The sequence below is a fragment of the Mastomys coucha genome, unplaced genomic scaffold, assembly GCF_008632895.1.
Source record: "Mastomys coucha isolate ucsf_1 unplaced genomic scaffold, UCSF_Mcou_1 pScaffold21, whole genome shotgun sequence".
Taxonomy (NCBI): Eukaryota; Metazoa; Chordata; class Mammalia; order Rodentia; family Muridae; genus Mastomys; species Mastomys coucha.
This window is the reverse complement of record NW_022196904.1, coordinates 46,733,088-46,748,127: the sequence shown is the minus strand read 5'-3', so window position 1 is coordinate 46,748,127 and position 15,040 is coordinate 46,733,088. Positions and strand designations below refer to the sequence as shown.

General features: G+C 42.7%; 1 protein-coding gene across 1 annotated transcript in view; it reads right to left on the bottom strand.

Moving 5' to 3' along the window:
- Window positions 1–15,040, bottom strand: part of Oca2 (OCA2 melanosomal transmembrane protein) — a 272,921-nt gene that overhangs the window by 184,579 nt on the left and 73,302 nt on the right. The window contains exons 10-14 of the mRNA XM_031386823.1: window positions 8,331–8,402; window positions 6,699–6,764; window positions 3,981–4,037; window positions 1,797–1,921; window positions 519–657 (exon numbers count right to left, since the gene is read on the bottom strand). Coding sequence (XP_031242683.1) covers window positions 519–657; window positions 1,797–1,921; window positions 3,981–4,037; window positions 6,699–6,764; window positions 8,331–8,402 — 459 coding nt within the window. The remainder of the gene's footprint in view (window positions 1–518; window positions 658–1,796; window positions 1,922–3,980; window positions 4,038–6,698; window positions 6,765–8,330; window positions 8,403–15,040) is intronic.

Genomic DNA, 15,040 nt, shown 5'->3' with positions numbered 1-15,040 from the left:
CAGGGGTTTGGTTTTGTTGTTTTTGTTTGTTTCTTTGTTTTTTGGAGGGGAAACTGGGAAAGGAGAAACTTACATGTAAGTAAAGAAAATATCTAATAAAAAAAAGAAAGAAAGAAAAAAAAAAGAAAGGAAGATCAGAAAACCCAAACTGATTAGAAACGACGGGGGCAGATGATGCCCTGTGCCCTGAGATGCTGATGAGTTCTTTGAGCCTATTAGGCATGTGTGCCTGGAACTCCTTGCCACTGTTATATCCCTTTGTAATTTCCTAGACATTTCTTCTTGATGTTCTCAGTGACAAAAGCACTTCCCGTCACATTAATGTCAACACAGCTCCTAAATGCAGATCTTTCATCTTGTAGAGTGCCTCTCCTCAACTACTTATGACCAATAATAGTGCATGCTGTGAGCAGGTGACAGCAAGAACCTTGGTTCACAGTATTTAGTAAAGGACGCTGCATAGAGTGCTCTGTTGAGTTTACATTTCCTGAAATCAACCCTACCGTGCTGTTACTTACCATTTTTCTCAACTCCTGATTGGAAACAATGATAACATTTGGTGGGTCCCCAATGGCAGTGGCAGCTCCTCCAATGTTTGTGAAGATCACTTCTGCGATGAGGACTTGTCTTGGATCAAGATTGAGCACCTCACATAACCTACCACGAATGTAAGACAGTGGTAAGGCCTGTTCACAACCCAAATTTTTTAAAGTATTTGCTTGTACAAGAAGGCACATCAATGCAGATGCATGAGCGTGTGCATGTGCGCGCGGGCACACACACACACACACACACACACACAATGCAGGGAGTGAACATGAGCAGCAACATCCTCAGATACCACGAATAACAAAGATTCTTCTAAGTTCACAACCATAGTCGGAGCTACCCCTCTGATGCTATGCCTTCTACCTGCTCCCACAGCCCTGAGGGAGTGCTGAGCTCCAAGTGTAGGGCCACAGAAGAGGAAAGGGCTTGGAGCAGGTAACAGACATCGGCTATCAGATGCCTTCAGTGAAGAGAGTGGTGGGCAATCAAAAATCACCAGCAATAAAATAACACCAAGCCTGCTGACTTAGACCTTTATTTGCCCTCCCTTTTCTAAAGAGACATTAATCTCTCTCTCTCTCTCTCTCTCTCTCTCTCTCTCTCTCTCTCTCTCTCTCTCTCTCTCTCTCTCTCTCTCTTCTCTCTCTTCTCTCTTTTCTTTCTCTCTCTCCTCTTTCTCCTCTCTCTCCTCTCTCTCCTCTCTCTCCTCTCTCTCCTCTCTTTCTCCCTCTTGCTCTCTGCTCTTTACTTGAATTATTACCTTAATTGCTTCTTACTTGGATTGGCTATGGGTTGGCTGCATGATATTTGTTGTAGAATCTTTGGAAGTCCAATACCCTGATCTGCTGAAAACTAAGCTCTATGAATAAGTGGAAGATGAAAATGTGGGAAATCATGAGCAAAACCTCTTTGTACCTTAGCGATCTGCACAAATCTCTTGCCTATATTCTCTGGGATAGTCTATGTCTTGGAAAGCAAGGCCCATGTCCTCCAACTTCTTGTGGTATGTTTACCCTATGCTGTCACCTGTACCTGTGACTATATTCTGCAGTCACACAAGACAGATCTGGCTGGGCTGAAATTCAGTAAGCTGGACTCTAGGGACTTTTTGGACCCTTAAATTTTTGTAGATGTAAGGAAGGAGCATTGAAACTAGATGGTACAACCAGAAAATGCATACGTCTCAAAAAAATACACATCTGCTTGAAACTCGGCCTTGATTTCAATGTTGGAAGTATTCTACACACCTTATGGTGACAGGGGTAAAAAGGAGCATTGTAGTGACATTATCTAAGAAGGCAGAAAGGATGGCAGCCATGAGACAAAGCATGATGATCATGGCCCACACTCTTCCTCGAGAAAGTTGGTATGCCTAGGACACATGCAAGAAAGAACAAGCCAGAATCAGAACATCTGTACAATAAAAGCTATGTTTTCACTAATGACTCCAAGATATGGTGACCAAAGTATATTCTCATTCAGAATTTGCACAGTTTTGTTGCAGAAATTATTTTTTAAAAAGAAATTTTCAATTCTAAAACTGAAGTGAAGATTAGCACCAAGCTTCTGCATTAGTAGAGTGTGCCAAGATCTCCTCATCTACTAGGGTAATGGTAAGATCTTCCCTTATGCATGGAAGATTCAATTCAAATCTTCAGACCCATTGACAGATGGTCCAGGGTTCTGGTTAAAATGCAAAGTCCAACCGTAATGAGTTACCATTTCATACCTGTTAGAATGATTTCCATTTTAAAAGATAAAAGATAACAGGGCTGTATGTCAGTGGTAGAGTGTTTGGTTAGCATGCCCAAGTTCCAGGGTTCAATCCCCAGCTCCACCTAAACCAGTATGGTGGCTCAGGTCTGTTATACCAGCAGTGAGGAGATAGAGGTGGGCCCTCATCCAGATTATAGTGAGTCTGAGGCAAGACTATGTTAAACGAAACCCTGTTTTAAAAGCAGAAAGGAGATAGTGGGTGAAAGAGACCAAGCATGGGAGAAGATTAGGAGAAAGGGGATCCTTCTAGACTGATGTAAAATTAGTACATTATGGAAGTCAGTACAGATGTGTTTCAAAGAGCTAAAGGCATAACCATGGGCAGCAAATGTATATGGTGAAGGGATGAACACCTGGGCCATATTTTTTAGAGAACTCTTCCAAGATACGGAACCAACATGTTTGTTAGCAGACGAATAACATGTTCATAAACATGAAACACTATTTGCCTATACAATCCTCACACTTTCAGCATTTAACATAATATAATAGGTGGGGCATTATTTTAAGTGTAACAAACACTTAAAATAAATAAATAAATAAGGCATACACATACAAAGGCCATATGATTTCATTTCTATAGGTAATTCAAGAAAACTGATCCCATAGAAGCAAGTGGGAGAGAATAAGAGACCCCAGTTCCAAGCACAGTAAAAAGATATGGGTTTAGACAGCTTCTGTACAAGTAGGATGACTAGTGCATCTTTCAAAATAACTTAAAAAGTAAATTTTAAGCTGGGTGTAGTGGCTCACAACTTTAATCCCAATACTTGGACAAATCTCTGAAAGTTGAGGCCAGCATGGTCTACATAGTGAGTTCCAGGACAGTCAGGGCTATGTAAAGAAACTCCATCTCAAAAACAAAAACAAAGAAAGTAAATTTCAAATATGTTGCCATAAAAAAAGTTATTGTAAGGATATGCTAGTTGGTTTGATTTAAACAGGACACTCTGTATGCATATGCATTGAAACATATTATATTTTCCAAACATATATGATTACCATTTGTCAACCAAATAATAATAATTATAATTTTAAAAAATAAGACCGTTAAGGAGCTAACATGTTAGCTCAGTGATGAGACATGTAATGAACATATGCAAGGCCCTTTGTTCGTTCCCAGTTAAAATATTATTCATACAAATTTAAAAAAACAACAACAAAAACAAAACTGATTTCCCCAAATATAAAAATCAGGACTATCGAGGTCTAGAAAGTAAACATGGAAAATATGTCTCCAAAAGGCAATGCAATCAGAGGCTGATGGTTTGACATATTCAGACTTTTAAATTAGGTTTTGATGTGTAGCCCCAACCAGCTCATTCAAATGCTGTTATACACAAATGCTTACGGGGAGAATTTTTGCCCTTAGTTTCTTCTTCATTCTCTTCTGGAAAAGCTGGAAGTGTTGCTTTTACATCATTCTTAGCACAGAAATTATCCCCAGGCTTCCTGAAGCCATTTTGAAAGAAAGACGGAATTTTAAATATTTTAATCTACTAAATATGTAAATTAGGATTAATAAATAGTATTATTCAATTAATATTATTAATTATTGATCACATTTATAGTTATATTTTGATTATATATAAATATGTTTGCATTTATTTATTTATTTATTTATTTATTGCCAACAACTGCAATACTATACCTACCTTTACAGCACAGTAATCAAAAAATCCTGTTTCTGAAAATATGGCTACTAAGATCATCTACAAAGGAAAAAAATAGACAGCAAAGACTTTTAGCAAAATACCACATTGGAACGATGTCAAAGTGACCCATCCTGAGTTTGGACTCTGGCTCCTCACAGCTAAGCTTCAAGAACAGTTTAGTCTTCCTGGATGTCCAGCACTTCAGTTATCCATATATGACCTCTCCGAGTGTAACCTCTTACAGATGGTTTGTGTGAATATTTCTATCCAGGGCATTGTCCTAAGATATGTTATCAACCCATCTAATCCTGACAACAAATATCAAGTGCTATCTCCACTCTATTTTACAGACCAAAGAGACAGATGGCTTGATCGGTCTTGAAGCTAGAAGCACGGAAAGCCACAGCCCGGAAGCGGCCTTTGTAACCAATCGTCCCTCTAAGCAGCACTCAGCCATTGAATAGGCTTAAAGTTGTATCAAATTTTGGTTTCTAAAATAATTGAGCTAATTTTTTTTTTCTTACAACTTTGATGACAGTGAACAAGCTAGACCACTGATACTGAAACAATGGTCCTCCAATCCTGTGTGCACCAAGAATGCTTACTTGTGTTTCTACTGATGACAAGTGAGAAAAACAGACACCCCATGGGCTAACAGAAATAGTGCCCTGTTTATTCTTTGCTTGATCAACCAGAAATTCTAGCAAGCCTGGACTTGCTGTAAAATTTCCTATTTGCCAAGAAGTGGAATAACATTCAATTTATTCAATTTTTTTTTAACTTGTAGATATCTGATATGGCTCCCTTTTTAATTCGGATGCTCAAACCCTTCTTCCTAGGGTCAGCACAGAGACTGGGTCCTCCATGGAATTTAAGAGCAGAGCACAGTCCTGACTTTCTACCCTTCACCCACACTGCTACCTGTTGAATTTGGAATGGGTAAGTGCAGGTTGAAGCCTTCAATAACAAAAAGCTGCGCTTGCCTTACCACTCTACACTTCAAGTTTCTCACTTTACCTCTGGATGTCCTTTATCCTGTGAGGTCACTGTGAGAGTCTGATGAAATTATATAAAGTAGTTGGGTTATATAAAAATTATATGAAGTAGCTGTGTTGGTGGGCCCAATACACTTCGAATAATCTGTATGAAACACAAATACTTCTGAATCAGTTTTAACTCAGCACTACCTTTATCTAGAGCAGCTTCCTAACTCAGCAGCCACCCCCAGTGGGGCTGTCTGTAGCATGCAGTACATCATGTGAACAGAAGTAGACACACGTGGGTGGCAGCTTGTGTAGCTTTCTCTTGTTATGGGGAGCCATTCTGTCACTGTCTGATAGAACAGGGTCTTGGGCAAGCAGTCCCAGGAAATAAGTCAGGCAAAGGAAGTCCCACTCTGTGCACTACCGTTATAGCATCAAAAGTATAGATGATGTAAATGGCTGCTGGAGCAACTCTAATTGAGAAAATAAATCAGACCTTTTTTTTTTATAGGCTGAATTCTGTCCCTCCTCAAATTTTATAAGTTGAACTACTAACTTCCGGTGCCTAAAAATGTGGCTGCACACAGAGACAGGACTTTTAGGCATTACAACGAGATCATTAGGGTAGACCTTTATTGAATCTGACAGCTGACTTTATAATGAGATCATTAAGGTGGAATTTAATTGCATATGACAGTGGCCTGATAAGATGACAGAACTAAGATATAGGCACATGGAGAGAAGACAGCCAAGGAGTCTTAGCAGAGGTCAGCTCTGCTGGTACTCCGATCTCAGACATCAGCCTCTTTAACTGTGAGAGACAGGTTTTCATTCATCAGACCACATCATGCTTTGTTAGAGCAGTTCTAGCAAACTACTGCACCATTCGCTTAACTTTTTAAAAACTAATATGTTATAGACACCTAATATGATTCCTCCTTCTATCCAGATGGACAAGCCCTATGCCTTTCTCAGCACCCAACAGTTGCTGGCTCCTCCGTGAAACCTGAGTTCAAAGCTCTGTTCCACCCTCCCATTCAAAGAGGATGACAGCTCTGTGTCCTTTTGAAGCCTACAGCTGACTCCAGCAGAAAGATGAGTTTGCCTGGTGACTGGTATTCTACAAACTGGGCCTCCTAGTGCAGTGCAGACGAAGCATACAGACCTTGTAAGAGAACGACTCAAGAACGTATGATCGTTCCCACTTTGGTCCAGGGCCTTGCCAAACCTCCTTTTGTTCTGGCTTAGCTGACTTACAACTCATGTCCTACACTAATCCTCTATGAGTTTATCGTTCCTTTCTACAAGCTGACCTAGCAATGTTCCTCACAGCTTACCAGTATGATAAACTACAAGTACTGAACTATTCCTTAGGGACACTTTTCTTTATATAATTAAAATCACTTTCCCAATCACTGAAATTGTTCCATGGTTTATGTATTTGAAATGTGTCAATGTCTTATCTTAAGGGTAGTAACTCAAATAAATGGCTAACTTTGGGAAGTAATGATGCCACTTCATTGTTCAAAGGCCTTAGAGATGAAGGCTTCAGTTAGCAAACTAGCACCAGTCATTCCCTCCTCCCTGGGGAAAATTAGCTAGACCTGTATTAACACTTCTCAGTAAAGCCCTGTCAAGAGAGATGCCATCTTGACTATAATGATAGGATCAGCAGCTGTGGAAGAGTGAAGGACCCAGACTTGGAGCCATATCCTGCTGGGAAGACTATAATTACCATGCCAAACAGCAGGGCCAGAGTCTCAAAATCAATCCACTCCACCACGTGGGTCAGGCTGGGTCTCTGTAATCAAAGCACAAATTTGCCAATTAATCCTGTGCATCAACCTACCGATAAAGCTCTAAAAATGGGCTGCCCTTACTGCAAGCACACACACTGGGCCTACGTTGGAAACACAGCATCCACTTGCCTTTGAAATTGAATTATATCACACTGCTGAACAACACTCATGATCCAGTGCATCTGTCACATCCAAAGTATTCATAAAAGGGGGTGGGGGATGTAATCCTGGAAGCTCTAGGAAGAATTATTGCCTGGATTGCTGGTTTGGTCTCCTCAGTGGGGCAGTATGATTGACAGCTATCTATTCTACTCTACAAGTACCACTAGAACAAAGTGTGAAGTGAGGGATTGCCAGAACCTAGCCTGCCTGGGAAAGGGCAGTTCATGGAGTGCCCAGGGGGCTTCTTGATGTATGTGCCTGCTATATGCCATAAGAGCAATTTCCAAAGGAAACAGATTATTTGAACCATACTTGTGAGAACAAGTGCATGACTCAGAGACTTGGAGGCTGTTAGCATGTTAACATTCCTTCTAGGCTCTGCCCAACAATTACCTAGCAATAGCCAGGTAGGCCTGGCTGTAAAAGGGACTGCTTGGCTTCTCTTTTGTTTCTCTGACCTTTTTTTCTCTCTGACTGTTCTCTCTCTCTCTCTCTCTCTCTCTCTCTCTCTCTCTCTCTCTCTCTCTCTCTCTCTCTCTCTCTCTCTCTCCCCTTTCTCCCTCTCTCTCCTCCCCCCATGTGTTCCCAGCCAGCTTCTTCTCTCTCCTCTCTCTCTCTGTCCTCTGATCTCTCTCTTTCTCTGCCTCTACTCCCTTCTCAATTCCCTTTCCCATCCCCTAAATAAACTCTATTCTATACTAGACCCTTAGTATGGTTGATACCTCAAGAGAGAGATGCCTCAACATGGGCCCGCTGAGGCACTCCCTCCCTCCACACCATACCACTCTGTACAAAACATATCATTGGTTTTATAAAACAAATCAGAGGCAATCTCCCTTCATCCCAGATAGCACCCCACATCCACAGACTCCATCCAGCTTGAGCAGCTCCCACTTTACCATGCTAGCACTATCAACTTCCCTAAGTCAGTTCCTGTTAGGGATTGGTTCCAATGCTTTGTCTTAATTCAGCTCTCAGAGCTGTACTTCCAGACCTGAGGGTCCCTGCCCCCACCTGGCTTCGACTGATTTTTAAGAATTGCTATACAGCCAATGGCTGGGCAGAAAGTCAAGTGGATGCCACTATTTACATATAGGCATCTCTAGGGCCCACAATGCCACAGAACAAAGCCTCATCCCTGATTGGTCCACCTCCATGACCCCACACTGGGTACATGCATGCCTAAGGAGGCTTTCTCCAGCCCAAACGAAGACTATCACTACATAGATGAGTATGTGTTTATATTCAATGACAACTTTCTTAAACCAAGTTTGTCACCTCATGCCTCTATAAATCATGGGCAAAAGACATGGAAACACCACATAAAACAATTTGAAGCAACTAGTCCACCCTGGGCCTGGCACTTTATCTAGTGGAAAGCCAGTAAATGAAACATGGCAACTTACATCTCCAACCATAGCCAATGCTGCTAGTGCTGCAAGAGCTCCCAACATGGCTGCCAGGGTTCGGTGAACAATCTGGAAAGGAAGACACAAAAAGCATGTATTGACATGTGAGTGCTCCATGTGCTGCTGTGTGCCACACCATTCGAGTGAAAAAGGCATCAAGGGGTTTGATATTTTGGCAGCCCAATAGAGACCCACAACCACCAGCAGCCTAGGTTCTTGGAAAGTTGCTTCCATCTCCAGAATGACTGTGAAAGTATGCTCAAGGAAATGTACAGTAAAGCATCATTAATTATTTACTATGTTCTCTTTAAGCAGCAGAACCTTTAGTTTAAGGACATAAATCAGCCCTTTTCAATTACTAAGGCTACTTTTAAGTCTGCACACAGACAGCTGCCTTATCTAACTGAGACCTCAGCATATAACCGAATCACAAAAGGATATTGCCTTATTTAGTTACAATCCAGTGGACATGGAATTTCTAAAGCCAAATAGGTTGGAAATCTGATCCTGCATACGCTGTCACTGAGAATGCAAAATGTTAAAGCAACGGCTCAAAGAGTTTCTTAAAAAAATTAGACATATAACTTAACAATCCTACTAGGAAATGCCTAAACACAAGTGAAAACATGTATCAAATAAAGGCTTGAATGTTTTGAACATTTATTCAAAATAGGCCAAAGCTGGAAATGTCTATGTGTCCATTTGTACCGCAAATTCCAACTTCACCTTCAAGTAACTTTATATCTATGTTTTTAAAAATATTCGATGTTCATACTTTTAAGGGCTAGTATATTCACTTTATTATTTTTGTTTATCATCATCATCATCACCTTGGTTTTGGATTTTTCAAGACAGGGTTTCTCTGTGTAGCCCTGGCTGACCTGAAACTAGCTTTGTAGATCAGGCTGTCCTCAAACTCAAAGCTCCACAATTCTCCCTCTTGGGTACACTACAAGTACCTGGCACTATATTTGTTTTATATAAGTACCTAAAACTTAACACATTGCTACTAAATTGTAATAATCTCTTTCATTTGCATTCTGCTTTTCAGTGTCAATTGATGACATACATTAACACTTCTTCCTTCCTCTGTGATGCTTAAGTCCTAGACAGTGGGCCTGGCAAAATTCCTCCTCTACTTTCAAACTATGGAGAAACAAAAGTGAAGTTGAGCAAGATCCTAAGGAGAATGAGATGAGTAGCTTCAGGGGAGTCTGTGAGTTGGGGAGGGGGGGAGGAGGTGGGGGATTTAGGGTAAGGGAGGAGATGAAGAAGCCAAGACAGTCTCTGAAATGCACAACAGACACCTGTGACACTGAAAGGTGTGGAGGCCTGCACGCACTTTGGTATGCTAATAGGCACCACCACAGGTAGCCATATGTCCCTTCTGCCTTTTGGAATTTGTGGAAATGGCGTTAGTTTCCCTTGAACCTGACAAATCTAAATGTGTGTTCTCAACCCATGCATATTCAAATTTGGTTCCAGAATAAACTCTATTTAAAGTGAGAGCTATGGGTTCCCCCCCCCCATTGATTTATTTATTTATTCATTCATTTACGTCCTGATCACTGTGGGACTGTGAAAGGCAGCCTGTTTTCTGGTTGAGCTTGGTTTAAACACCGGAGACCCAGCAGATAACTCTGCAAGGGACGGAAGGCCCGTTTGCCATGCTCCAAATCACTAGGCTCCTGACTCAAGGCCCCAGCTCCATAATTCTGTGGCCATAAGTCACATAGGGCAACACCCCAAATCCTTGATATTCTGTGTGGACTCCACCCCCACAGTTACCTGTCAACAGCCAGGTAGGCCAGGCCCACTATAAAAAGGGCTGCTTGCCCCTTCTTCCCTCTCTTGCTCTTATTCTCTTACTCTTGCCTCTCACTCCCTTGCTCCCCCTTCTCCTTCCCTTAAGCCCTCTCTCCACGTGCCCATGGCCGCCTCTACTCCCCTACTCTCTCCCTCTCTCTGCCTTCCTACAATAAATGCCTTCAAACCATGGACTGCCTCTTCTCATCAGGATCTGCTGTGCTGGAGCAATGGAGCAGGTCTTGCCCTAATGAGCCTCACCTCTAACCTCCCTCGGAGGCCTCTCTGCATACTCAGCTACAATCTCCACCAAGCCAAGCAGGCAGCCAAGCAAGCCAAAGACTCTTGTCTCTGCGGGAACCAGCCAGAGCTCTCCCCCTGCCCTTCCCCCTTCTGCTCTCAGCTCTTCTGCAACATCCAGCAAAGTGTCTGAGAACCTAAGAACCTGCTGGTCTCAGCCTCCGTGAGGGGCTGAGACCCCCCTAGTTGGCATGTTCCCAGTGACCTCAGACTGTACTTCACCCCTGCTGCTTCTCACAACCCAATGCCCACCCAGAGGCAGCGAGGGGTGCACAATCAAACTTCCTGCTTCCATCCTGCCTTGCCCAGAGGCCCGAGCCCTGGGCGGACCCGTCCCCTCTCCCTGTCCCCAACTCATGGCCCCTCTCCCTTACCCCTCCCTTTTACCTCTAAGAACAGGAGGTTCCCTCCCCCCCGCCCCAGGTACCAACAAGCTCTAACATCTCAAGTCACTGTATGGCTAGGCACATCCTCTCCCGTTGAGTTCAGACAAGGTATCCCAGTTAGGAGAACAAGATCCACAGGCAGGCAACAGTGTAAGATACCCACGCCCTTTGTTGAGGGAGCCACGTGATAGCCTAACTACACTTCTGCTACATATATGGGGTAGAGGATTAGGTCCAGCCCATGTATGTTATTTGGTTGGTAGTTCAGTCTTTGGGAGCCCCCAAGGGTCCAGGTTAGTTGACTCTGTTGACCTTCTAATGGAGACCTTATCCCCTCCGGATTCTTCAATCCTTCCCCCAACTCTTTCACAAGATTTCCCAAGCTCCTCCTTGTCTAATGTCTGACAATGGCTCTGCATCTGTTTTGGTCAGCAGCAGCTGGGTTAAGCCTCTCAGAGGACAGTAATGTTAGGCTCTTGTCTGTGAATCCAGGCTGACAAATACAAACACGGCCTGAGGCTCCAAAGTAGTTGAAGGAGGAAGGCAGGTCTGTAATGTATCCCTGTATCTGCATAGTCCCCTGCAAACTGGCAGGGGTTGCTGCTGCCTTAGGACATATATGAATGTAGTAGCTTAGGGGGGTTATCTTCTGCAGATCTGTTCCCCTGCAATCTCAAAGCGACAAATACCAAGAGAGATTGGTAAGGTGACCTTATCAGAATCTTCCAGCTCCTAATTGCCTGCAGCCACTATCAACTTTCTTGTCTGGACTTTCTCAGCTCACCTGAGGCTTTCGGGTTCATTAATGCTTCTTTGGGAGGTGGGGGCAGGGCTGCCTTCAGAAGCATTTGGCCTTGGTCGTCTGGCACTCCTTGAATGCCTAATTTTGTGATTTTCTGCTGCTTCTCCCGTAATCTTATCAAGTCTTTAGCTCTTGATTCTTCCAGATGTCTCTGCATGTTCTCCTCTCTCTCTCTCTCTCTCTCTCTCTCTCTCTCTCTCTCTCTCTCTCTCTCTCTCACACACACACACACACACACACACACACACACACACACTAAATTCCACATCATGGAATGATCATGTCAGCAGTTTCCTTACTGTGCCCCTTCACATACAATGATGATAAAGACTCCAGATACAAGAGACATTTGTTTCCCTTGATCCAAAAGGGCAGAGGTGTCAGAAGGAAGACTCCACAATGTGCAAGGGCCTTACAGAGAAACTCAGAAAACATTCCCTGCTCCTGGGTAAGAAGAAAAATCTACTGGATCTCCTGGGCAGACATTCATTGGGGGATTGGCCACCCAAGGTGTCTGGAGCACCCTCGTGTTTATGTAAACATAAAATTCAGAAACCCAATGAGAGAAGATGGGGGAGGGGGCAATTGGGAAAGTCCTTCCAAAAAGCAGTACATGATCCTGATTCAAAACATACCTCCTTTCCTAGAGAACAGAGATGGCACTTCTCTCAGCAGAGAGAAGAAAGTGAGGAGAGAGAGAGAGAGAAGATAAACCAACATCTAGAACTTGGGGTATGACTATTCTACCTTGTGAGTGTTTAGAGGAATAAGAGATCTAACTAAGTATAGCCTGGCTTTACGGTTCTCTCAATGGGGAATTTTACTAACTCCAAATTGGTTTCTCTTTCATGTTTAACCAGGTCCTGGGCAGTTAAATTTTTCAAGATCACCGGTAGGCAGCCTTCTTAATTAAAATGAAGAATGATCTGATTTAAAAATTAATTAAAATGGTAATTTGTAATAAGAAGTCTACAAAAAGTCTACGTGAGTTAAAATGAGATACTAAAAATAAGGAATTGATTTTTTTTAATTTTTAGAATTTATATTAAAACTAAAGACAACTTCTAAAAATAGCCCCCTACTTGTTGAGACATGGTCAAAGCATGGAGCTGTCTGAGGAGAATTCCGAGTGCTTATGAGAACACTCCAAGAAAGCAAGGCAAAAGCTGCCACGTTCCAGGAATGCTAGGGATTGTAGCCTCAGCACTAAGCCTCCAGGTATCTCACACAGAGCCGGAAACATCTCCTAAAGATTGAATTGTTGTCTGATGCCTTTACTTGTTGAGAGCCATACCAAACCAAAGCTTTCTCAGAGACCTCAGTGAAAGGACAAAAAGAGCCTGTGTCATTGCCCAAAGGAAAACTCAGCAAGAGCCAGTCTGGAGCTGGGGCCAGAACCTTAAAGATATTAAGTTCCTGTGAATGTCTCTTTTCCCCCTGAAGAGACTAGCGTTATCAGTCCTAAAGCCGTGTACTCAGTCTCTAATGCCCTGGAGATATTCTGTATTCTCTTTGAGCAACATTGCTTGGCTCAATTTATGCTGGCTTGATCCCATTTCTCCCATTAAAACTGTATAAGATGCTGTGCTTCTTAATAAACTTACTTGATATCAGCTATAGCTTATGCAAGACCTTTAAGCCCCAATTTTCCTATCTTCTTATAGTCTCATCTCTTGGTCGTCTTCCCCTTAGGACCCGGTCACGGAAGAACGAGCTATGTGGTCCAGGTCATTTCACCTTAGAGATCAGAGCTGTAAGCCTAATCTGTTAGTATAGTCACTAGGCTTGGGCACCCAAAAACCTTTGACCATCAGCACTGGCAGAGTGTCTCCTCACCTACTACAATGTATACCCTAGTACAAAAGGACCCTAAACAGTTGTTCATAATAACAGTGCTTTTCTGAGAGCTGCAGGCCTCATATGTAGTACTCAAAGGGATGTAATATCAGCCATGCTGAAGCATAAATGCATAAATACACCCCAACAAATACTGAGGGTGGATAGAGTTGGAGGTGCCATATCTCCATACCACTGTCCTTTATGTGGGAACAGCTCTGCAGACTTAAAAACCCTGCATCCCATGCAGAGCAGAGCCTGGAAAGTTACAGCAAAGTCAATAGTAAGCCACTGAGAAACTGCCTAATATACTAAAACATGAAGTGGTCCAAAGCAGAGTGCCACAGAGGTTTAAAAAAAAATCAATAAAATATGTGACACAGACCTTAAAGGCAGAACTGAAGACCTCAAACAGCTAATGGACAAAATAAGAAGACAATATATGACTTCTACATTATCAAGACAGGAACTCACCTGCTACATGAAAGAGGGCAGATGTGCCTAAGGAGCTTGGGTAATTGGACCATATATGTGAGTTCATGTAGAAACTTAGAACTGTAATGCTTTGGGTGTGAATTCTGAAAAGCTGGACTGGGGGGTATTGGGTATATGGGGCTTTAAAATGCGGGAGGGAGGGATTGGGGTAGTGTCTGGGATGTGGAATTCTGACTAATGGAGATCAGGCACTGGAACATGAAACTGAATGACTAAGGTACTCAGTTCTGGAACATGAGACTCTGAGTGATGGGTTTGCCTGCTGGAACATGGACCTGTGAGGGTTTGGGGCTGGCACTGCTGTAAGGGATTGAGACCAGTGCTGGAATGTGGAACTGTGAGGAATAGTACTAGTTCTAGACCACAGAGCTGTGAGAGATACTGGTGGGTTCTAGAACTTGGAGCTATGATGGATACTGGTAGATTCTAGAACATGGAGTTGTGAGGGTTATGAGTGGGTGCTAGAACATGGATCTGGAAAGGCTAGGAGGAAGGTCCCAGGACTTATAAATGGCTGAGTAGTTTCTGTAAAAGTTGCCTCTGAAATGCGAGGTGTGTGAGGTTGCCTCATTAGAACCTAATTACTTTCCCCTGGCCTCTTCTCTGCAAAGCATTCGTATTAGATTGCAGCCACATGCAATCTCTAGTCCACTGTGTCACTTCTAGAGGCTGCTTTTCTGCCCTGATACGTCATCAGGCTTTGGTCTTTGTGCTTGTTGATTTGTGTTTTATCTGATATGTCTCATAACAAAACTCTTCACACAATGTATGACCAATAGAGAATACATATTCAAAAATTCAAAATACTTTCTCTTAAGGTTCTGCCTTCCAAATTCTAGGTTAATTCTCTTGCCTGACTATATTTTCTAGAATCATAGATCCTCAAGTTTTGATGTACTGCAAAAAATGACCTACTGTAGTTGAACATACAAAACCTCTCACCTGTGGTTTCAGAACGGAAACAGTGAAACCATGTAGACAAGGTCACACAATTATAAACTCTATACATGACCATGTTCCCTGGCCAACCACACTACGGGCTTTCACTAACTAATGCTGCATCACCTGAAAGGAGAGATTGC